The sequence below is a fragment of the Alosa sapidissima genome, chromosome 3 (genome assembly GCF_018492685.1).
Source record: "Alosa sapidissima isolate fAloSap1 chromosome 3, fAloSap1.pri, whole genome shotgun sequence".
NCBI classification, from domain to species: domain Eukaryota; kingdom Metazoa; phylum Chordata; class Actinopteri; order Clupeiformes; family Clupeidae; genus Alosa; species Alosa sapidissima.
The window spans coordinates 20,589,260-20,613,984 of NC_055959.1; the positions used below are offsets into that span (position 1 = coordinate 20,589,260).

General features: G+C 41.2%; 2 protein-coding genes across 2 annotated transcripts; one reads left to right on the forward strand and one right to left on the reverse strand.

Moving 5' to 3' along the window:
* Positions 1–1,644: 1,644 nt before the first annotated feature.
* fmc1 (formation of mitochondrial complex V assembly factor 1 homolog) lies at positions 1,645–6,210 on the reverse strand. The gene is made up of 2 exons (XM_042087595.1): positions 5,866–6,210; positions 1,645–2,069 (listed from the first exon to the last, which is right to left on the reverse strand). The coding sequence occupies exons 1-2, from the start codon at positions 5,992–5,994 to the stop codon at positions 1,866–1,868; spliced, it is 333 nt and encodes a 110-aa protein (XP_041943529.1). The 5' UTR covers positions 5,995–6,210; the 3' UTR covers positions 1,645–1,865.
* An 8,251-nt stretch (positions 6,211–14,461) lies between these two features.
* LOC121705809 lies at positions 14,462–24,720 on the forward strand. Its single transcript, XM_042087051.1, has 5 exons — positions 14,462–14,703; positions 22,711–22,827; positions 23,019–23,162; positions 23,263–23,379; positions 23,515–24,720. The coding sequence occupies exons 1-5, from the start codon at positions 14,658–14,660 to the stop codon at positions 23,724–23,726; spliced, it is 636 nt and encodes a 211-aa protein (XP_041942985.1). The 5' UTR covers positions 14,462–14,657; the 3' UTR covers positions 23,727–24,720.
* Positions 24,721–24,725: the final 5 nt, after the last annotated feature.

Consider the following 24,725-nt stretch of genomic DNA (forward strand, 5'->3'; position numbering starts at 1 on the left):
CTATCTAATGTCTACACATGCTTGACTGCTATGTAAGACAGAGTTCTGGTTTTGATTGCTGTCATCTACTAAGGTGAGCAACAATAACAGTAGACAACAGCAACCTTATGTTGCTCATCAGCTCAGCATCAGCTCAGCATCACCTCAGTTACCTCTGGTACTGGACTCTGTTACTGTTGACCATTTGACACTATCCTTCAAAATGTCATAGTGCATCACCATTCATTAAATGCATGTGCGTGTGTGTACAGTTGAGAATCAGAGACGCGCATGTGCAAGCGTTTTTCTTCCCTTGTGTGTCACAGCACGTTGCGTAGCTGTAGGGTCAATCTATTTAAACTCTCACTGAAGGCAATATTAGTCACTACAGTGTGGCCAGAAGAAGGGGGTTGCTGTCTAACACGTACAGTCACCCAAGCCCTACATAGCTCATTGCTCAGAGGTGAGAGAGAGATGAGGCCAGCACAAAATATAATCCACAAGGCACTAGTATGGACAACTTGGTCCTGAAACATGCTCAGTCTGACATCAGCGGAGGGTTTGGGGTTTGGGGAGGGAGAGAGGGGGGTGTGTTCATGCAGAGGGGACTGGCTGTGAAGATGAGCAGAGGACGACAGACTGACACTAACTGCTACCAGAAGGAGAGAGATGTCGCTTCCACTGAGAGACGAGGGGAGGGCAAGATGGGGGGGGTGTGGGGGATCCCAGGCAGCCCCTCCAGCAGCACAGCTAAACAAATCAATTTGATCTCACTAAACAACAAAAATCCTTTCTGATGGTAAATTAGCACACTGGCGGATGACCCAGAGCAAGGTCTCTCTCATGTGCACTCTCTTTTTCTGGTGCTATGAGGACACACGAAGGAAAAAAAAGACAGCAAAGAGGATATCAAAAATACACAGCCATTTCCCATTTCAATATTTTCTTGTTTCACCCTCTGAATCAGAAAAAATCATATAGATTAAGCAAACAATTATATCCCAAATAGCCAATGTGCCACCTCTGAATTAGAATACCTTTCTCAGCTATGAAGTGTGTCTGACTTCCATCCAAATGAGACATTGCAATCTATTGGTGGCATACCGTACTGAAAACATCATAATATAATAGTTTGTTATAACTTCCTAAACCACACACAGTGCACATATAAAACAGTGTCCTGCCTTCGTGCAAAAAATGTATTTTAGTTAAATATTACTATAAATAATACCAAGCTCTTTGTCTTTTGATTACCTGCTTATAAAAATATAACCAGTAAAAATAACAGCATCATCCCATCCATTAAAATCTGATCTCCCTCCTCTCACACTTTAATGAAATGAAGCGTATTTAATTCCCAGAAAGGTCAGTACACACTGTACGTGCTGTGGTGAGTCTCCGGAAGCCAGTTACTCCCACAAAATGACTGCAAAAAAGGTTAACATGGGAACTTTGTGCTCTCTACTTGAATGAAATAACTCCACTCCATGAAAACAGAACAGAAGAGTCAGATGCAAGGAGGTCAAGTTTTGACTATGACTACCAGGAACTGAATTAAAAAAACAACGGCTCAAAAGTATGTAAGGCTAGACCCACAAATTTTATGCACTTAACACAGACTGACTCACGGAATTCTCTTGACACACAAGGAAACAAAGCAAGTAGTTAATGGTATCTGTTTTTTAATCGTTTAGTGACATCAACAAACATATTTACATTTAAGAATATATGATACATTTTACTATGCATGAGACTTTACTTTACTAATGCATCTGAACCTAACATTACATTCAGCAATGTATGTCTCAATCGTTGTTCATCTCAGAGCTTAAAGATGGATGTGGTCCATACATGAACTTGAGGTGAGCACATTTCCCTTTGACCTTTCACTTTTCCCAGCCTTTTCCTCCTGGTTGGGTGGGCAACCGAAGGCCCACCAAGCCGGCTGCATCCTCTGCGCTAATCTCTCCTTTAGCGTGGTAGAGGTTGTGGAGAGCCATATGCTGTCTGGTGGAGGAGAGCAAGCACAGGTAGGTAAGGGAGGAGTGGAGCGCCTCCTGCTGGGCCCGACAATACCTCTCCCCTGTTACCTGAGCAGAGGAGAGAGATATGAAAAGGTCAGTAGGTTCACACACAATGTATGAGGAACACCGACCTGACTATGGCCATTATGTTTATGTTTGCTTTAGGCTGTACGTGGGTGAAATGTATGAAGGCTTTGGCCTCAAGCTTAGGCTATGCCAAAATAACTTAAAATAACTTGATTTTAGTGTTACTTTGTATCATGTTATAAAAGTGTTAGAATATGTTAGGGCAGGCATAACACCTTCTAATTAATTTTGATGGTACGTGGTCATCACATGAGAATTCCAAAAAATAGGCCTATGTGAAAAATGCACACTAAAATACATCTTTTGACAAAACATTAATCAGGAAGACGCTAATTAACTGTTAATGGTAACTGGCGTTCCGTCCAGTGGTTTGTGTGTTGGATTAACCAGCACCCCTCACTTTAACAGGCTCAACCATATAACTACATTATGACAGATGTCTAACCTATAGTCCATGGGCTAGGAGGGGTCCACTACTACTAAATTCCATTGGTATTTTCTTGCAGCTCTGGTCCCAAAGTTTAAGAAAAATCATGTTAACAAGATATAAACTCATTCCCAGTGTACTTCTTAGAACCCCTTTCCAAACTCTTCAAGACATCTTGTTTTTTAATCTGAGCCTGAGGGGGAATGAAACCACCCATCATTGCTGTATAACATGACTAATTTCAGCTTGGTAGGCAAGTTCCTGAACATTGGTATCATGATCCAAGGATGACTGACTTATGTATTAATTATGTATTATAAATTATCAGTAATGATTACATAGCCTAATCGGACATGGAAAATCATATAGGATATCATATGTGCCAGATTCCAGTCCAGATAAGTCTACCATGCACCATGTTGTCACAATGAATGTTAAATCACATCTAGAGTGTATAGGCTTTAGGCTGTTAAATCAGCTATCTCAATTCACACAACCCCTGGCAAGAATTATGGAATCTCAACACTGTTCACCATGTTGTTAGTCGCTTTGGTTAAAAATGCGTCAGCCAAATGTAATGTAATGTAAATGTAATGAATCATTTTAGAAAAAAGACAAAATCACAGATGTGCTTCAAAAATACTTTTGCAACAGATGAACATTTTGGCTTTGTGAGAAAAAAATATGGAGTCACTCAATACTGAGGAAAAAAATATAGAATCACAAACCTAAAACATTATAATTATTACTTTGTACACCTTTTCTGGCACAGACTTCACTAATGTAGAACAGTATTCTTCATCAATCAGGTTTCAACTTCAACTTTTCAACTTGTCAAACAGCATTTGACAGATCAGCTTTACAGGATGCTGCCTTTTCTTCAGTTTGCACCATAGATTTTAAATAGGATTGAGATCCGACTGTTGGCTGGCCATGTCATTGACTTGATGTCTTTCCTGAAGAAAAGTTTTACAATCTTTGCTCTATGACAAGATACATTATCATCATGGAAAATGACTTCCTCATTATCAGAATTCCTTTCAACTGATAGAATACCAACACCATAATACCACAACAACTCATCTGCAAACTGGGACTCAGTACCTACCTCTGCAACTGGCTACTGGACTTCCTCTGTCAGAGGCCTCAAGTAGTATGTGTTGGCAACAATATCTCAAGCAGCATCACACTGAGCACGGGGGCCCCCCAAGGCTGCGTGCTCAGTCCGCTGCTCTTCACCCTGCTGACGCATGACTGCACTGCAACCTACAGCAACAATCACATAGTGAAATTTGCTGATGACACAACTCTGGTGGGTCTCATCATCAAGGGCGACGAGACTCAATACAGGTTGGAGGTCGACCTTCTGACCACGTGGTGCAGGGACAACAACCTCCTGCTGAACGTCAGCAAGACCAAGGAGATTGTTGTTGACTTCCAGAGAGGTCACACCCAACACCTGCCACTGACCATCAGCGGTGCTGTGGTGGAGAGAGTGAGCAGCACCAAATTCCTGGGGGTGCACATCAGTGAAGACCTCTCCTGGACCACCAACACTGCATCACTGGCGAAGAAAGCTCAGCGCCGCCTCTACTTCCTGCGGAAACTCAGGCGAGCAAGTGCTCCACCAGCCTTCATGACCACATTCTACCGAGGCACCATTGAGAGCATCCTCTCCAGCTGTATCGCTGTGTGGGGCGGAAGCTGTACTGAATACAACAAGAAAGCCCTGCAGCGCATAGTGAACACAGCTGGAAGGATTATTGGTGCTTCACTCCCCTCCCTGAAAGACATTTACACCACCCACCTCACCCGCAAGGCGACCACAATTGTGAGTGATGCAAGTCACCCCGCTCACAATTTGTTTGATCTACTGCCCTCTGGGAAGAGGTACAGAAGCCTGCGCTCCCGCACCACCAGACTCACCAACAGCTTCATACACCAGGCTGTTAGGATGCTGAACTCTCTCCCCCCTCCACCCTCAGCTACATAACATCCTGGACTTTGGACCCACAATGGCTGCCTCGCACTACTCCACTTGTACACTTGCACACTTTGCAACTTGTTGTTGTTGTCCTGAAAACACAACACACTTCTGCTGCTCTTACATAACTTGCACCACTATGCCACTTGCTTACTTAGGTCAAACAGAACTACCTCAGCCATTTATTGGCCTGACTTTGCACTACTATATTGACTGTCTATGCACAATTGCACGATTTCAACCCAATTTTGCTGCTCTAATTTATTCATTGTATGTGCCTTCTTATTTACTTTTTATTGTTTACTTGAATGTTATGTTTGTCTGTGGACTTAATTGGTAAAATATGTCTTGTCTACAACGTGGGATAGTAAGAAACGTAATTTCGATCTCTTTGTATGTCTTGGCATGTGAAGAAATTGACAATAAAGCAGACTTTTGAATGACAAGAGACATTTCAATGTACACTTGTGCATTTACTGTAGGTTTGACTGTCATCTCCCCTAGTCCTTTTGCAACCCCATATCATCAGTGACTGTGGAAACCATAGATATATATACGTATGTATCTATGGTGGAAACGGTCTTGTTTTCTTCAGGCAGTCATCTTATATAATAATATATGTATTTATATAATAATATATCTTTGATTTGTCTTTTTTCAAAAAATGCCTTCAAAGAGTATTGATTTCATATTTTTTGCCAGGGGTTGTATGAAATCACATCTAGAGGGTATGGTATGGGGTTTCAGAAAACATATTGTTTAGGTGGCATTCTTAAATTTCTCTTAATAGTTCTGCCCAAAATGTATCAGATGTACAACTGGTTCACCACAATAGGCTACTGGTCCCTGGTCTAGGAGGGTGTCCACATGCATGCACTTCTTTAGTGCCAATGGTGACCTAAGGATGAATTATGTGTTCATTGTGTATGAATGATTGAAATTAATGCATAGCCTAATCGGACAAGGAAAGTCACAGATGGGCCAGATCGGTGTACCATGTACCAGAGAATATCTGAGTAGACGGGCTCTGTGGTAGGCTACACGTCGGTGGGTGCATGTGGACGGGAGTGCATGAAACTCCTCCTAGGCTAGCCCATAGACTGTTCTATATACAGTCTATGGGCTAGCCCATGAATGACGGTCTTCAGTGACGGTCACCTTGGGGATCTGGTAAAGGCGAGTTGTGCATTCCCCACGATGCCATAATTTTCTGCTATGATAGTGTGTGAAGTGAAGCAGCATGACCTCTGACATAGCTTAGCCTACACATACAAGTTGACACAGGACAGTATATTAACGTTAACTATGTAATGTTGTCAGCAGACTTGGTGAACTACAACAATAATAATTTCACATAGGCCTACCTGATTTTTACGAAACTGTTCCAAAACGTAATTATATGCCATCGTTTGTTTATATTCTGGTCCCTTTAACGCCCGCAGTTCTCTCAGTATACTACGACATACACGCAGTGGTGAATTCAACGACGCCATGTCTTCTACAGTGGATGCCTGGTGTTGTCTGTGAGACAGACTAGTAACTTCCAACTTCACGATAGCCTAGGCTACAATCTTTGAAACTCAGTTCAGAAATTCCAACAGTGGTATCTGTCTTGATAATCAGCAGCCCTACCGTCAGAACAGTAGACAGTAGGCTACAAAATGTAGCATAGCCTACTTTTCGTCTTCTTCTCTAATGCCTTCTCTCTAATGGCAAGCCTTGCTATCGCCACCACCTGGATTGGAGGGTGACACGAGTAAGATTGAATAAAATATAAAGGGGAAAAAAAGAGTAGCCAACCTATGAGGCCTACCCAGAGCCATAGAAAGTGCGGCACTATTTGATGTTGCCGCCACACGATGAAAAGTCCCAAAGAAACTTAGCCTGGCTAGTGCCACCACTTCTCAATGAGACGTGGTCTGGGAACCAAACGTTCATTTTCTCTATTTGAAAAAAATGCCCAGATCCTTTTATTGGGTGCCACGGATGTCTATCAAATGCGTCTCATCATCAAATGCATAGCTCATCATCGTCTTGCTTTCCCCCCTGTTCTGTGATTGGTTCCCTATCTCAGGCGAAAATTTGCTCCATGGTCTTCAGGCTGCCTTAGCAGCGTGAATCAAATCGCGCGCAAGGCAGCATGGGAACACCCAGGCTAAAAGAAACTGAGCTGAATGGTTGAATCGCAGGAAAGTGGGATGTAGGCCTTTTTGGATCCTGGAGGGGGAATCAATTAAATGACCAAGTGATTGGCAGTTTTAAGTTCCAAAACTCATAGGCTAATCCGGAAAAAGGCATGAAACATTTTTCCCCAGACTCTTATGAGAGTGTCGCCACTCTGTTTTCTCTACCACTCTGTTTATTACAGTTTTTCTCGATCGTGTCTGAACAAAAGCACTCTGGACAAAATGACACATTTTGCTTGTAAAAGGCTGTTACTCTCTCAAAACACTTAAAACATGCAGCAAAAGCAAATCTTGCCTTCAAACACTACAACTTGTTGCCAATTCAAAAACACTCTTTAATCCAGACATGTCAAAGTCAAGGCCTGCGGGCCGAATGAATTATCTACGGCCCCCGGGATGATATTTGATTAGTATTAGAACCGGCCCGCAGGCCACAGCCGCCTGCTGCTGTTTTGCGCATCAATACTCCATTCCCCACAATGCAACTGTAGCCCACGAACTCACTGCGGCGCCGCAAGTGGGCCTCGGCTTCATTATTCATCAGTATTCAGCCAGGGCAGATGTCAACTTTCAGCAACCCCCCTCCCCAGTGTTGTGCCTGAACGCGTTCATTGAACGAAAGTCACTCGTTCATATGTATTTTGAGCGAACGTGAACTGTACTGTATTAGGCTACTACTGCCTGATGAACGTTACTGTGAACTCGTTCATTCTGGTGTCTGTGAACGGCACGCTCTTCAGTTTAACTTCGTTGAATAGGGTGCCAGATTTCTACAGAGCCTTCCACGCGAAAACCCGGCTAAAACACACCGTAAAAAGACCGTAAAAAGGCGGTCCTCAATGTGGACAATGGTCTGCAGAGTGAAATTATTCCAGGGCCATCGTCTGTGCCGAAGAAAACTGCTCCATCCTGCTTCAATGACTACCGCCCCGTGGCACTGACACCCATCATCATGAAGTGCTTTGAGCGGCTTGTCATGTCACATATCAAATCCATTCTCCCCCCCACCCTGGACCCCTTCCAGTTTGCATACCGAGCCAAACGGTCTACAGAGGATGCAATCTGCTCTGCCCTCCACCCAGCCCTCACCCACCTGGAAAAAAGAGACTCATATGTGAGATTGCTGTTTATAGACTTCAGTTCTGCATTCAACACCATAATACCACAACAACTCATCTGCAAACTTGACAAACTGGGACTCAGTACCTACCTCTGCAACTGGCTACTGGACTTCCTCTGTCAGAGGCCTCAAGTAGTACGTGTTGGCAACAATACCTCAAGCAGCATCACACTGAGCACGGGGGCCCCCCAAGGCTGCGTGCTCAGTCCGCTGCTCTTCACCCTGCTGACGCATGACTGCACTGTAACCTACAGCAACAATCACATAGTGAAATTTGCTGACGACACAACTCTGGTGGGTCTCATCACCAAGGGCGACGAGACTCAATACAGGTTGGAGGTTGACCATCTGACCACGTGGTGCAGGGACAACAACCTCCTGCTGAACGTCAGCAAGACCAAAGAGATTGTTGTTGACTTCCGGAGAGGTCACACCCAACACCTGCCACTGACGATCGATGGTGCTGTGGTGGAGAGAGCGAGCAGCACCAAATTCCTATGGGTGCACATCAGTGAAGACCTCTCCTGGACCACCAACACTGCATCACTGGCGAAGAGAGCTCAGCGCCGCCTGTACTTCCTGCGGAAACTCAGGCGAGCAAGTGCTCCACCAGCCATCATGACCACATTCTACCGAGGCACCATTGAGAGCATCCTCTCCAGCTGTATCGCTGTGTGGGGCGGAAGCTGCACGGAATACAACAGAAAAGCCCTGCAGCGCATAGTGAACACAGCTGGAAGGATTATTGGTGCTTCACTCCCCTCCCTGAAGGACATTTACACCACCCACCTCACCCGCAAGGCAACCAAAATTGTGAGTGATGCAAGTCACCCCGCTCACAATCTGTTTGATCTACTGCCCTCTGGGAAGAGGTACAGAAGCCTGCGCTCCCGCACTACCAGACTCACCAACAGCTTCATACACCAAGCTGTAAGGATGCTGAACTCTCTCCCTCCTCTCCCCCCTCCACCCTCAGCTACATAACATCCTGGACATTGGACCCACAATGGCCGCCTGCACTACTCCACTTGCACACCTGTACACTTTGCAACTTGTTGTTGTTGTCCTGAAAACACAACACTTCTGCTGCTCTTACATAACTTGCACCACTATGCCACTTTCTTTCTTACTTAGGTCAAACAGAACTACCCCAGCCTTTTATTGGCCTGACTTTGCACTAGTATTTTATTGACTGTCTATGCACAATTTTAACCAAATTTTGCTGCTCTTATTTTTTTCATTATATGTGCCCTCTTATTTACTTACTTTTTTGTTTACTTGAATGTTATGTTTGTCTGTGGACTTAAATTGGTAAAATATGTCTTGTCTTCACCGTGGGATAGTGAGAAACGTAATTTCGATCTCTTTGTATGTCTGGAACATGTGAAGAAATTGACAATAAAGCGGACTTTGACTTTGACTTTGACTTTGATAATTTGCTGCGCAATTGGTCAAGGAGCTGCGGACAGAAAAAGAAAACAAACATTTCTGCAACTAGTAGGAAATACTTGTTAATTTGGTGTCATCAAACATAGAGGCATATAATTAAGTCGTGGTATGAGCGTTTATTCAATGCATGCGTGTGCTAATTATGCAACGACATTTAATAGAACGACGTGGATTTATGCAACTTCCATAAAAAACAGAGCACAGACTATATAAAACACTGTTTGGCATTAAGTATTAAAGTCAGCCAAAAGCTATTAATTAGTCTTAGTAAAAGATAGTTAAAGATCTCCAGATCAGGGATTTACGCATGATCTGATCCGCCATTTACCATTCACAAAAGCTGGTATTGTGTCTCCTGAATCCTTACATTCAGGCATTCAAATTAAATGTAATTAAATAACATATAAATATTCTATCAGTGTATGATGCTTGCATGAGGGAAACATCCCAAAACAACGGCACCCATATAACTGCTGTTGTTTTGAGAAGTATTTCTCATGCAAGCATCATGCAACAATGCAAAAACAATGAAACTATTGTAGGCCTAATTATATTTTACATTAGTAAAGCAGTACTCCGATGTGCATGTTTTCACAAACTTTTGTGAACAATCTTAGTACTTTAAACACTGTTTTGAAGTGCATGTATAGCAATATAGTATAAAAATAAAAATAATTGTGATATCATTATGATAATTTCATGGGGGGTGGGAGGAGGGGGTGGGTTCATGTAGGTGGGCCCTATGACCCCAAAGTATGCCTTGACTGGGCCTCAGGTCAAAGAAGTTTGAGAAAGGCTGATGTAGACGACAAAGCAGCAAGGAGGCATCATATGATCATGACAAGGTCGGTGAGGATGGGAAAAATCGTACATTTGTGCAAACTTTGCCCGCACTTCAGTCACAGTCATTATTCATTTAATCATTAAATAAAATACAATACACGTCTTGGTTCAATAGGTTACGTGCAGTCATTTTAATATGTTTTAATAAACATTGAACCAGTCCAGCCCTCGGCTTGTAGCAAATTTGTTTTTTTGGCCCTCTAATGTATTTGACTTTGACATCCCTGCTTTAATCCATCATTACACACTGGACTACAAAATGCAAAATCTAGTTCTCAAAATGAGCATTTTTGCTATGTCTGTTCTTTCTCATTTTTCTGGTATCAGAAAAAAACTGTGAAAAGACTAAATGTGCTGAATAAAAAAATTATTTATTCATTCCTCCCAAGATGTAACTGTCATTGTAAGACATACAGCAAACACCTAGTAAGATACTGTAAATTTCATTGGACTACAACTTTCATCGAAATAGACCTACAGTAAACACCTTTTGTACTGTTTTCTCCACCAAATAGGCTTTGTCTAAATGTGCATTAGATCCATACTTGCAAATAGCAACACAGAACAGACATCTTTTTAATGAATGTTTGCTGATTGAAGAATTGTGCAAAGGAGTTTCATACAGGTGTATCAGAGATTCAGACTTATGCAAGGAATCTATACCACCTGTGAAAAGTTTTCCTTTTGTTTAGCATGGGGAAACCAATAGAGTTTGGGGCTTTTGAATGACACCTGTGTTAACTGTTTTGCAAAAGGGTGTGAGAAATGTGTGAACCCAATGAAAATGTGTGAACACATTCGCAAGAGATTACTTCTGCTGTGCAAAGAAAGTAGTCATGAAGACCAAGTGGGTTCTAGTTTACTTAAGCAGGTAAAAGCAATCAAGAAAAACTGTAAATAACTTTCAGTGTCCCGCCGGCACTTTTTCAGTAGCCATAGGTGTGTAGATTTGAACAAAATCTAATTTGTTTCTTACCGGGGCTGCCTGGAATGTCTAATTTTGTTTACCACGCTCGGAGTTTAGTGCTGGGCCTTACACAGTAGCAGTAGGCCTAGCTAGTAGCCTAATCAAGGATCTTTGGTTTAGCTCTTCGAGTCACGGTAAAATATAATTTTTGGTACATAGCTAATTTAGATACACTTATGGTGTGGGCGCTTGCGTTTCTTTAGGAATCCGCCGTCTTGGTTTGTATAGAAATGAATATTAAGTGATATATACACGGCTTGGGTTATCGTGAGTCAAACGAACAACTACGTTCTCACTGGAAACTGTAGCCTACTTATTTCAAATTTAACCGATGACTTTTTCGGTTCTGGCACCCGACAGCACAGCAAGATGAGACCATGATAACCTTTAGCCTCCCAAATATGACTGTTGGTTTAGCTTCCCAGCTGAGGTGATGGTTTGTTTTGCCTCCAGTGAACGTAATGACGTAGGCTGAGAAGGTACCTATAGTCTATCTTATACACACTCATTGAACCAACAAAGTAAATGCAAAAATAGAGACTTTTTGTAATTATTCCATATTTTGTGTAGTCAGTCTATATCAGAACACCAGACATACAATCTAAATAGCCAACAAAAAATCCTCATAGTGTTACCTTTCATTTGAGACCAGGATTATGCTTCTACACAAGGGGGTTCATGTGCAGTAAGCATTTGATTGTCAGTATGCATTTTGGATAACAAAAAGTCCTATGGGGAGTATCCATAGGCATTTTACAAAACGCATTGGCATACCTTGGCAAATAATAGTCTAAAGCACTCATATTTTCATTCTATATTGATCAACTTTTGCACACAGCTTCACAAGACCTGGTGCTAGGGCTCAGTTGTGTTTCTAAGGGATATCAAGTGACCTAGAGCACGGGTCCCCAACCTTTTATGTACCATGGACCGGTTTGATTCCTATTTTTTTTCCACGGACCGGCGGCGGGGGGGGGGTTCCATGTTCCATATGTGTTGTGCATGCATTACTTGAAAAGAACTAGCTCCAGTTATGTATGAACAGTGAAGGTAACGATCTCTTAAACATGTGAAAAACGTGAACTTGAAGAAGTGAAAATTGAATATGAACTATGAATATTGAACAACTTGAAGCTATGAACTATGAACTATGAATATTGAACAACTTGAAGCTACATCTATAGCCTACGTGTGAACATGCTTAACAAAATATGGGAACAAAACATGGGAACTAAACGTGCATTACGAATATAATCAGTGGGAGCCCTGCTTATGGAATGATGGAAGACAGTGACACCCTCAGTGTGTTTGAAATGTCCAGTCGATTGCGCAATTTGGTCTTAGTTACAGTCATTGCCGAAAACCCGGCCTCGTGGTGGGAAATGGTAGCAACGTCTTCAACGCTTTTACGGCTATCTCGGGATATTCTGCTTTGTTATTGATCCAAAAACCCGCCAGAGAGGTTTCCTAGACACTCTTAAGACCGTCATTTGCAATTTCGATCAACTGCTCTTCCTCCTGCGCTGACAAGTTAGGACTATTTGGGATATTGACAAATGGGTTGCGGACCCACTCATTGGTTTGCCGTGGATCTTTGGAGGATGGGAAGTAACGCTCAAACTCATTTGAAAGCGCAACAAGGTGATCGCGCACCAGCTGCGAGAGAAAGGGCCCTGCCTCAGTCTCTCCCAAAACCCCCACTACTGTTTGGAACATATCAAATACACCCCGGTCCACTCGTCGTCCCCACAAATCAAGCTTGGCTTTAAATGCAGCGACTTTATCTGCCAGTTTAAAGACAGTCGTCAGTCTCCCCTGGAGTGACTGGTTGAGGTCATTAAGCAATCCGAATATGTCACACAGGTAAGCGAGTTTTGACACCCAGTCCTCATCACTAAAATGTGCAGCTTTTTTTCTGTAAGAAATCTCTGCGGCGGCTCTCTCAACTCAAACACTCTGGCCAGTGACCTGCTAAAGATGCTTGTTTTTTGTTGCTCATTCTAGCAGTTTAGCTAACTTCGTGTGACATACCGTTCGCCAAGAACTGATCAAGTGAAGTGAGCTGACCTGAGGCTGCGCAGCGCTGAAGGCAATATGTAAAAGTGTTGAAGGCGGGACAGACAGACGTAAGAAAATAGACCTTGCAAAATGCAAACATGCGTGCAATCAAACAACTGCATATAGGCCTATGCCATGTAAAAACGTGACATTATTGCGAATTGAATTTAGTTTAGTTTGCATGCATTTTTTTTAAAACTCATGTCGTAGGCTACGGCCCGGTTAGGAATGTCCCGCGGCCCGGTGGTTGGGGACCGCTGACCTAGAGAGCTAAAATGTGGTCAGTTCAGAGATGCTTGTAATCCAGCCTCTGTAGCTCTTTGTCAGTACATCACACAGTTATCTTGACTGCTTCCTATGAAAGCTACAGGTTCTCAGCTTTCTATAGAGGTCCAGCACTTGATGGTTGACCCCAAAAGAGGTGGGAACAATGCCCTTGTAAATTAACCTGACCCTAGCCAGATGAATTTCGCTCCGCCTAGCTCCACTCATCCATCTGGAACCGATCCATTGAAGTGTTGCTTCAGAAGGCTGGGCCTAATCAAAAAATGCTTGCATATGATTGAATAAGCCATGCACTTGTCCGTCATCTATTGACGTGCTACTTCAACCACTCACATCGAAGCCAACCCGTGACGCTAATAACAGTGTCACAGTCGCTTCTACGCTATGTCACATCTATGAAACTCCCGCCCTGCGTCCTGATTGGCTGAACCATAAAGTTGGTTGCATTACATTACATTACATTACATTACATTTGGCTGACGCTTTTTAACCAAAGCGACTAACAACATGGTAAACAGTAAGTTAGGTAAACAGTAAGGTTGCAGAAATCACTCTCAATGGAAGAGGTCCCAGATGGATGTGAGTGAAGCTAGGCGGAGCTATAGCGGAACGAAATTCATCTGGCTAGGGTCAGGTTACTTGTAAATAGGCACAGTGCAATTTCAGGCAAAAACTTGAAATGGTGTAGTAGGCCTATTGTTTGCTGTAGTGTAGCCCACTGTTATCACCCCATAACACACATCCCCACCAATTATTCAGTTATTCTCACATGAAATGACGTTCAAGATGACGTTGTAACTTTATAATTATATTATAGGTAGTGTAATTGCGTGTTGTGGCGTAAAATCACTCAAGAACGAAAAATAACACTCAAATTAGTCTATTTGCTTCAATTGATTATTAGAGGAAGAGAGGGAGAGAGAGAGACTGGGTGGATGGGCGGGCATTCGCATCCTTCCTATTATTACCACACAAAACCTGCGAGGTTCAGGGTAATAAAAAATCAGCACACTCTTTACGGTAGCCCTGTGGCAGTTAGTCTTTTATATAAAGCCTATAGCCTGTTGCAATGAATATGGGTGTGGTGCGTTGAGACAGATTCGCGCGCAATTAACATTTGGTAGATTTGACTCCATTGGCGCAACTCTCAGGAAGAGTATAACTCCAGAGAAGGGCTGGTCATACCTTTTCACTGGAACCACAGACCACAGAAGAATATTGTTCCAGGATAGGAAACAAAATCGGAATATGTTGACATTTTTGCTATTTGTGTTTTGTGCCACGTTCGCAGTTGGTGAGTACAGTAGGCTAGGCTAATGAATGTATGGGTCGACAACAGCACCCACATCTGCTCCACACATTGAGTTTTAAAAATAATGCACACGTGTGTCCGAGGATATTTTATCTCCTCGGACACACATGTGCATGAACAGTGAAAGGTGTTTCTTATAGAGGCGGCAATCTGGCTATCTCTATATTCTCTATATTGTATCTCTATATTGTCTCTATATTGTAGCCTAAAACATGTTCTATAACTTTGGTTTAAACTAATGTGTTGTTACACAAATGTTGATTTTTTTGTTGTTGTTTAACAGCCACTGAAACGTGATTAAAAAACATTATATAATATAAGGCTCGCTCCTTAGCCCATAACTTAAGATACAGCAAATGTTATTATATGTTATAAAATGTTATAGGTTATTTATTCTGTATCCGAAGTTATGGGCTAAGGAGTGAGCCTCCTGTTGGCCTATTCTACACCATTTCGAGATGTTCAGGTTGTTCCATCATCTTAAAACTATAATGGAAAATTACAGCTTTAATGCAGCTTCCTGTTTAGATGACTAGCCCACCTCTGTAGCTTTGTGTTTGCAGAGGCGTTGTTCAAGACAAAATTGCGAGTGGGCACGGAGAGTTGGAGGCCCAGTGGCGTATACTAAGTTCATGCTTACCATTAGGCTACTCGTCATTCGCTCTTAACATTCTAACAAACCAACCATAATAGCTTATAGCAAAGATGAAATCCCTAAGTTTGAAAATTAATCATGGTGCTGCCTCTGAAAGTGAATGGTCATGCGAATAGCATATTTTAATGTACAGTTTTTGATTGTCATTACGCGATCACGTTAATTTTGAGAGCACTGACAGCACTGACACCTACGTGTTTTAATTTCGAGGTAATTTGCGTCCTATCTGTCGTCATGTTTCTGCACCCCTCACTTTTACTGGGTTGAGGCCACCTAAAATATCACAGGCACACCTTAATGATAATTTCTGCGCCCCTGGTTGGTGGGATTAATACTAATATTCGCAAAATTAAATATTACTAATATTATTATTATTAATTATTTGACTTAGGCCTTACATTCATTTCGAAAAAAACTTCACTAAATCAGCTGTAGCAGCTCAGTAATCTCAGTCATTGCTATCTTAGGGAAGTTTCAATCTCCACTCCCCCCAAAGTGTTTGAAGAATATGTAAAATGTAAGATACTGTGTGAATAGCCTAATATGTATGTCATCTTCCTGCAACTTTCAGGATAAACTAATATTGCTATGACAATCACAATGATTAGGCTATTTACACACTTTCCATAATCAGGTAGATGTACAGATACTTCTGTAAAAAAAGACTAGTAAAAGTAAAAGCAGTGATTCAACTTCTTTACTCAAGTAAAAGCAACAAAGTGCAGGCTTTGAAATGTACTGAAAGTATAAAAAATAAAGTATTCCAAGCCTTTTGAGGACTATTACCAGTTTCACCTATTTCACTGTCCCTATGGCATTTCATAAAAAATCTAGCAAGCTTGTTGCCTACTAGCAAGTCAAGAATCAACTTGCATTCTGTTTGAGTTAAGTTCGTTGGCAGAATAGGCCTAGGAAAATTCCATTATGATATAACCACTCTTTTGGCACTGCCCCTTTGGTGACACCCCTATTGTTGGAAAGTCAACCCCCTTCTTGCATCACTATAGTAGTCCCATCCATTTAGGTTGAAATCAGCCTTGATGTTAGGAAAGCACACAATGACCTCAAATAAAAAATAATTGATAGCGCACCTCAAATGTATTAATACAAAAGTAACAAGACAGTTTTGAAAATTTAAGGAATTAGAAAGTACAGATATTTCTCTGAAAATGTAAGGGAGTAAAGTGAAAAGTTGTTGTCAAGTACAGATACCTGAAAATGCTACAGAAGTATTTGTACTTTGTTACTTCCCACCTCTGCTATTTACTCATGGTGTTAAATTACCACAATAACACATTACAGAGATAACACAGAATAATTAAAATAGCGTTTTTAATAAATCAGGATATTAAAAATCTGTGGCTACATGCTTTAAAGGGCACAGCGCATGCAGCTTTGATGTCATCAACAAGGGACCTAGGGAGTGGTCTGGCGCATTGTCTAAAAATCAATATCGTACACTACCTAAAATGAATTACGCTACTGACCAAGACAAACCTGGTTAGAAGTCCATGTCGAGTTGTTCATATGTTATTTTAAGAGCGCATTATCAACAGTGATATGGGCAGGTGCACAACACACCATCCTTCTATCATCCATGAACGTGCACCAGCGCACATCCATGCAATACATTACAAATGACATGATTACAATGGGAAACATAATTAGAATAAATTATAATAAATAAATAAATAATAAATATTACGAAATACACCCATTGTCAGTTAAAGTAACTAACTGTGTAGAACTGTTTCGTCGTTGACTAAAACCACGGTGAAGTTAGTTTCACTTTGCCAATGAGTTCAAATAATAGACGAGTGCAAATGCATAAAGGCTATACTATGCTATAGGTTTTCGTAAAGCATGGTGGTCTCCAACACGGTGCCCGCGGGCACCAGGTAGCCCGCAGGACGCCTACTGTATGAGGCGCCCTCAGCGCACTTTTTTAAAAATAGCCAACAAGTTGCCTGCAGATCACGCTCTAAAACATCCGAATCCCTTTCCCATTCAATCTTTAAGCAACAATGGAAGCGGAGTGCATACACGCTGCTCGCACGCATAGACAGTAACAGAAAAAAGCTTGCTCGTCTGGTGTACAGGGATGGATTACTGCACGGGCCTACCGGGCCCAGGCCCAGGGGCCCAAGGGGTTAGGGGCCCTGAAGCCCAAGCCATTGCATGGAATCATTGCCTCAATATCAACAAATCAGGATGTAGGCTATGAATCTCATTTAATTAAAGTATTGGTCATCCCCAAAATGCACTAGAAGACAGAAAAATCCCATCAAACAAATTAAACAATTTCTGGGGAAGGACCCCCAAACCCCCCCACATATATGCAACAATTAGTGTGTGGGGGGGCTTAATACATCTGGGCCCAGGGGGCAGAAAGTTCATAATCCGTCCATGCTGGTGTAGCCAATGGAAGCATAACTTTGCAAAAGTTCTGCGGCTATTCTGTGTTCATCCCACGGGCCCTTTCTCCTCCATAGCCTATGGTGTAGCAATAGTGCTGAAAATCTTGTGGCTTTTTTGTCTTAATCATGGAGAGATTTCAGATGTGCAATAACTATAAAAGGCGTCTTAGAGTGGTGTTGGTGATTGCTATTGAAATTTTACAACCGAATTGTCCACTGAAATCAGAAATTAAACAGCCTCTGAATTCTAAATGGTGGGTAATGCTAAAAATTGTAACCGAAATTATTAATTGCACAAAAAGATTGCTTTTTTCATTTAAAAATTAGATTAGATTGCCAATGGAAATGAAATGAAATTGAAATGAACAAAACTGTTGGTAGTGTTGCATATTGATATTGAAGAATCAGATGAAAATACAGTTGCTTAATATATAAAGGCGTATAGGCCTACATAATATGGATAATTGAAATGTAAAAATCACATAGGCCTGTTTTTTTAGGAGGATTACCCTTGCAAAAAAGGGGCGAGGGTTTGTTTGTTTCAAATGAGTAGCCCTCCATATGATTTCGGGTCCTTCAGGTAGCCCTCATTTCCAAAAAGGTTGGAGACCCTAGAGGAATAACTGTTCCATATGGTCTCGCGTGCAAGCAGATTCCTTCAAATGCGCCACTGACTGTCAAAATACTGATGCACAGTTTGAAGTTGCGTTCCGTGCTGTTAAAGGGCTTGACAGTTTTAAGGATTAAACAAGGGGAGGTTGTGTTTTTCTGTTATTTCCATAGGATTAAAATGGTATTTGGGGTAGCTAGCAGGCAGTGTTGGGGAAGTTACTTTTAAAAAGTAGTGTTTGCTTGTTACTCGTTACTTCTCAAAAAAGTAACCCGTTACTTTACTTAGTTACCCTCTATGGAAAGTAACTTTTTACGTTACTCGTTACTTTTACGTTACTTTTATGTTGCTCGTCTTTGGGCAGAACCCAATATCTGTTCCTAAATGTGTAGGCCTACATAAAGTTCAACTATGGAGGACACTGCCACAAACACTTGACAAGAAAACATTGGGCTTATAGGCTTCAACACCACCACTAAAGCCCTATGAAACAATATCAAATAACATAGTCTCAATACATCTTAATCAGGCATATAGGTGAACACAAATATATGAGGGCTTATTTTATAGCCTTATACTCTTTCATTAAACAGGCGCTCCTCCAAAGCTAGTGCAAATCGTATCAGTAGGCTGGCAGTTGAGTTAACGGCAGTGGACAAAATCAGGGCACAGTGTAGGCTACAAATAACACTTACATTCCTCCCCTTAGTTTCAAGTGATGTGAATACCTCCATCCCTCAGAAGAGACCGTTGGCTGCGTCTCGCTTGCTATGATTGCTCTTCGTTGCCACCTGCCTCTGTCACATACCGTATGGAGATATGATTGCACTTCATGCTACCAGCCTCTGTCTATTGCGCAAGCGCACAGCTGAGAAAGCAGCGTCGCTGTCAAATCTGTCCCTGGGAAAAGTAATGTTGCGCCGATATGAAAAAGGAACTACGTTACGTTACCAAATTTTCAGTAGTACCACGTTACACTACTTTTTACTTTTTACTCGAAAAAGTAGTTACGTTACTGTAACTCGTTACTTTGTAACGCGTTACACACAACACTGCTAGCAGGCACTTGGAAATATATGTGAAAGTAGTTCAGTGTATGGGCATTTAGTGTACAAAAAGCTAATATTGTAGCCTACCATAGATAAATAAATTGAGTCAAAATCTTTGTTTTGCCTCAGGGCTAAGAATAAAAACCCATATACGAACCAAATAACCAAGTAAATTGTATTTATGAATGAAACATGGTACATCACTAGCACTTTATACACAAAAATACCAAAAAAATGCAATCACACCTTGTTTTATCCTTAATATCTTCATGTCCATTTGTTGCAGAGACCTTAAATATTGGCTCAACATTAATATTGTACTTAAGCAATATAGCATGAGTGATAGTGGGATTGGTCATGGATATTCCCACGGGTGTTGTTCGGCTGTAGCCACGAGGCCGGAGGCCAAGGGAATATATCACTCGTGCGATATTGTTTTTATACAACAATTCTACCACAAACTAAATAATCTGAAAACACCCCATTATTGTTTAAACATGTTAATTTTGACAGCGTTTTTACGCATCAAAAAATAGTTCCTTTTCAATAGACAGCGTCTTGGTTGCTAGGTAACCAACATTCCAGATCCCTCTCCAACGGGTCTTTGTGGTTTTTCGTGTCTTCGTTGAACGACATTGTGAAATAAGGACAGCCGTTTTCATCCTGCTTTAAAATGAACGAGTCGGGCTGAAATGATTGATAGTTGATAGTTTTGTTGCTATGCCAATCAAACTCAAACCAGAATTTACTAGAACTTCAATGGTAGCTGTAAGACTGTCTGTAAAAGTTACAACCCAAAAGGCTCTTTTACAGAGCCACGGGCCTGATTTCATTTAGAATTCGTGAAGGACTCCAGTATGACATGGAGACACATATAAACATTCATATCTAGCTTTGTTGCATGCATGTAAGGACACTGGGCCATGTCAATTAGCATCCATGTTTATCTTACTTACAAAGCACTGTTTCGTTATGGTTTGCTAAGGAGTAACCCTTTGCTTAAAATAGTGGAGAGCTGGGATATTGTATCGCGGAGTGATTTATTATTAGCTGTGCAAAGTCTGAGTTGAAATGTCTAGGGATATTCCAACTCATGGAACGTCTCTCGGCCAATCAGAAACAAATAAATAGTTCCATAGAACCCAATTGTTGTATAATTGCAGACAAAACAACGATTTGTGCCATGTGGATACAAAAAGTTTCCAAGACCCTATATATCACCAGTTTTGCAGTTATACCAGTTTTACATAAAATGAATGTGGGCATGCAGTACAAACTTTTGCCATTCCAATCATACCGAGAACATATCTGTCTTCCACCCTACAAAGTTTTGGCAGGCTAGGAATAATACTTCCTTACTTATTGTATGAATGCTCAAACATGGCCTCCAAGATAAGGCATTTCTGAGAGGATGAAAAAATGTATGAAAACATTGAAATTTATCAAAAATATTTTACAGGTTTTAGTTTTGGGTCCTAAATATTACGTAGACAAACTTTGAGCAAAATCTAAGACAGTGCAACAACAATTTTCCTGAATTTTGGCTGATTTGACACAGAATAACAGTTAAACTTCCTTTCAACCTTTAATGGCCTATTTTGTCAGTGACAGGAAACATCCTTTTCCGCCAAGGTCATTGCACAGCTTTTGCACAATATCTCCAATATTTTCATCAAACTTTGTACAGTGACTAACTACAAGGGCTACATGCACTGACAGAGTTTGTTTTCATAGCTTTGGTCATTGGCTCTTCCAGTGCACATGTGCTGCCATGTCTGCCTGTAGATATTGCTGAGTCTTGTCTATATAATTGAAACAAATGTTATTGTACATATGAGTCTTGTATTGTACATATGTGTTATTATAGTGGATGGAATCCACTATCTTGAAATCTCCTGGCTTCTTCTTCTTATTACCGTATTTTCCGGACTATAAGTCGCACTTTTTTTCATAGTTTGGCTGGTCCTGCGACTTATAGTCAGGTGCGACTTATAGTCCGGAAAATACGGTATTATAACCTTTTCTTTTTACCTTTTCAAGAGTGAATGCGACTCTAACCGCTTCACGTACAGACATGTTGAAATAACCGTTCTGAAGGTCTGGAGTGGGGCAAGAGAGTTATTATTATTATTTAAAGTTTTTAAAGTTTATACTTTTTGAGAAATAGGGGATTAAAAATGTTAAAAAGTTCATTTTTCCCCCATAGAAATAAATAGTAAAATAAATGAATGACACCGGCACTACGCACAAATTAATTGAAAGTTACACCGCACTTCCCTAATAACTTCTGACTAGTTCTCTCGCGTCACTGACAGTAGCTACAGTAGCTGTTCAGTCCACCAAGTCATAAGCTATTGGCGCTGCGTAGCACCAGTTGTGATATTTATCCTACTGAGTGTAATCGTAGGTAATGTCATGTATGAAAACTAGTATTGTTAGGCAATACTATAAGTGTCAAGTCCAGGGCAGCTGAGGTGTGGCGATGACATCATCAATACGCAAGTATGCGGTTGTGCCGTCCAAACGAACTCACAAGGGCTACGGTTTCAGATTTTTCCACCCTGGAACCAGGTTTCAAAAAAGTGCGGTTTCGGGCAGTGCGTTTACAGGATTCGTTTGGACGATCGGCCAAGACGAAGCAAAACCGGTGCGTTTAACCCAAAAAGCGCCTCCGTGTGGACGGGGCCTAAGTATTTCCTGTGTGTCAATAAAAAAGTCACAGCCATATCTCATGCTTTGCGCATTATATCTCCAGAACGGCTTGACGCATATGCTTCAAATTTGGTACAAGTGTTTGTATGGACTCATCGATGAAGTGAGCTGATGTTGGAGGTCAAAGGTCAAATATCAAGGTCAAAAACATCTTGAGTGTTATATCTCAAGAACGCCTTGACACACAAGGTTTTTTGGTACGGTTTGTATGAACTCAAAGATGATTCAATGTTTTTTTTTCTAGGAATCTCCCCACCAACATTAAGCCAGCAGCTTTTCATCCACTATTGTAATTTCTCTGGCATTACATTTCTATTACATATGAGTCTTGAATTTCCCCTTGGGGATCAATAAAGTATCTGTCTATCTATCTATCTATCTATTGAATGTAAAATGACAATTCTGCATTGCCCTGACATTTAAGTGCTATTTAAGAAACATCATCAACACTTCTGATTTCACACATTTTTCACATATACTGTTTAGTGTCTTGAAAATATCAGCATGTCTGAAAACAGTATATTGTTTTATTGATGTGTGTTGTAGGACAAGGAGAAAAATGTCTTGAGTGTTCAGGTGCGGCATGGGCCAACTGTGTTGGACAGGAACATACCTGTCGAGTTTCTGAGAAGTGTGTGTCGGCAGTGTCTGTGCTCACTCAAGGTATTAACACTCAATTGTTTTATGTGCATGTGTTTATATGGTTGTTTGTTTGGCATGGACCTGTCTTGGACTTATGGACTTATGTGTTGGTGGCTGTGGTACAGTATATGTGGACACTAGATGACTTAAGCAGCTTTGTTTGTGTGTGTCCATGTGTTTGATATGTTGTGTTTTTTGTGGGGGTATGACAGATCTTAGTGGACAAGACAAAGTGCCCATCAAGAAAGTGAGTAGAAGATGTGCAGATCGCACACTCTGTGAGAAGGACTTCTCCGTGAACCTTCGAATTGCTGACTGGAAGATCAAGACCAAGTGTGGCGAAAATGTAACTATGGGTAAGATTGAGACATTTTTCCATCAGCAACACTTCGCCAGCACTTCATGTCCTGTTTACCCCAACTGGTCCCTTCTCTCTTTCTCTCTCTGGAAATTCAGGAAATGAAAAACATTCCGAGGGCAAACTGGTATGTTATGGATGTGTTTCTGACCCCTATTATTGCACTAAAACGGTGAAATGCAGTGAAACTGAGACCATGTGCATCAGTGCTTCAGGTGATCATTATACCTTTCTCTCTATCTCTATCTATCTCTTTGTGTGTGTGTATCTGTTAAACAGAATTGGTCTTAGGTCTATTACAACTGGATGACAGGGTAAAATCTGACCATGTATATTTGTATTTCTCACAGAGACTGTTGCTGGAAATCTTGTGGTCAACAAAGGTTGTGCAACTAAGACCATGTGCGATCTAAGACGAGACATATCGGATGTGGTGGGGTTTACGGTAGTTGGGCATGTGTCTTGTTGTCAAGGGAACCTTTGCAATGGCAGTGGTGTCTTGACATCCACCTCATCAGTGTGCTTGTTGTTGCTGTCAATGCTTCCCTGGATGCTGCCTTGAAATTGGAAAATATCAGCTAAGGAAAGTGACAGAAAAATAGCTCTATGATGCTATTCAGACAGAGGTGTCATTTACAGTTTTTATCAGTCGCTTTGGTGTTTTTGGTTTTTCTTACTCTAGCTTTCATTTGTGCCAATCTGATACAGAAGTTGAGAAGGGAAAGGGGGATTCACCACGTCTCCCTACTGGAGCGGGGGAGCAAGGAATAGCACTGTTTATGTAAAAAAAAAATTTACATTTTCAATTGCTACTGTCATGTTTGTCAAAATGCACTATTTTAGTTTCATGCTGAATACCTGAGTACCTTACCCTATAAAATAAATAAATAGGCCTTATTTCATCGCTTGAGTCATTACATACAAAAGTGTTGAACTAGCTGTCATAACTAGTTGTCATAGTCTCTCTAGCATATTTATATGGATGGATAGAAAGGTGTAGACCTACAGTGGTGCACAGCTCTTACCAAGGGGTGTTTTAGTGTATTAGTGTATGCTGTAAACACCTTTTAGTGTATGCTGTAAACACCTTTGTTTTCTTCACACTGTCACAATGTCTGTCAACAGAAAAAACTTTGAAACATATCCACACTCTTGCAATTGACCTCATCCACACACAATAATGTGTAACTTTGTAGTTTCGAAATAGCTATGCCACACAGAAAAAAGTGCTTCCTTGTGGACTTTTCATTAGAAAATACTTACAGAGTAAGCTGTCAATTAAAATGTGACAAAGCAGTCTGACCACTTTGTTCATGAACAATGGCGTAAGGACTTGTCATTGCACTGAAAGTTTCATTGGCAGAAATACTTGCTTTTGAGGAATAAACTAAGCATTTTGAGCGAGATACGCACTTTTGCAGGTAATCCACTTTGTGGTGCAGTTTGCACTAGTTGTTTTGAGAAATGCTAAATGTGCTGGTTTGAGAAATGCACCAAAGGGACTGGAAACTGGAATTTGTCAATTTGAATGATTTGATATTAAAAAGGTCTGAAATCATTT

Coding starts and splice junctions, on each gene's coding strand:
- LOC121705809 (XM_042087051.1), top strand. CDS start 14,658: ATGTTGACATTTTTGCTATTTGTGTTTTGTGCCACGTTCGCAGTTG. Junction 14,704..22,710: donor TTGTGCCACGTTCGCAGTTG/GTGAGTACAGTA, acceptor TGTGTGTTGTAG/GACAAGGAGAAAAATGTCTT. Junction 22,828..23,018: donor AGTGTCTGTGCTCACTCAAG/GTATTAACACTC, acceptor GGGGTATGACAG/ATCTTAGTGGACAAGACAAA.
- fmc1 (XM_042087595.1), bottom strand. CDS start 5,994: ATGGCGTCGTTGAATTCACCACTGCGTGTATGTCGTAGTATACTGAGA. Junction 2,070..5,865: donor AACAGTTTCGTAAAAATCAG/GTAGGCCTATGT, acceptor TCCTCTGCTCAG/GTAACAGGGGAGAGGTATTG.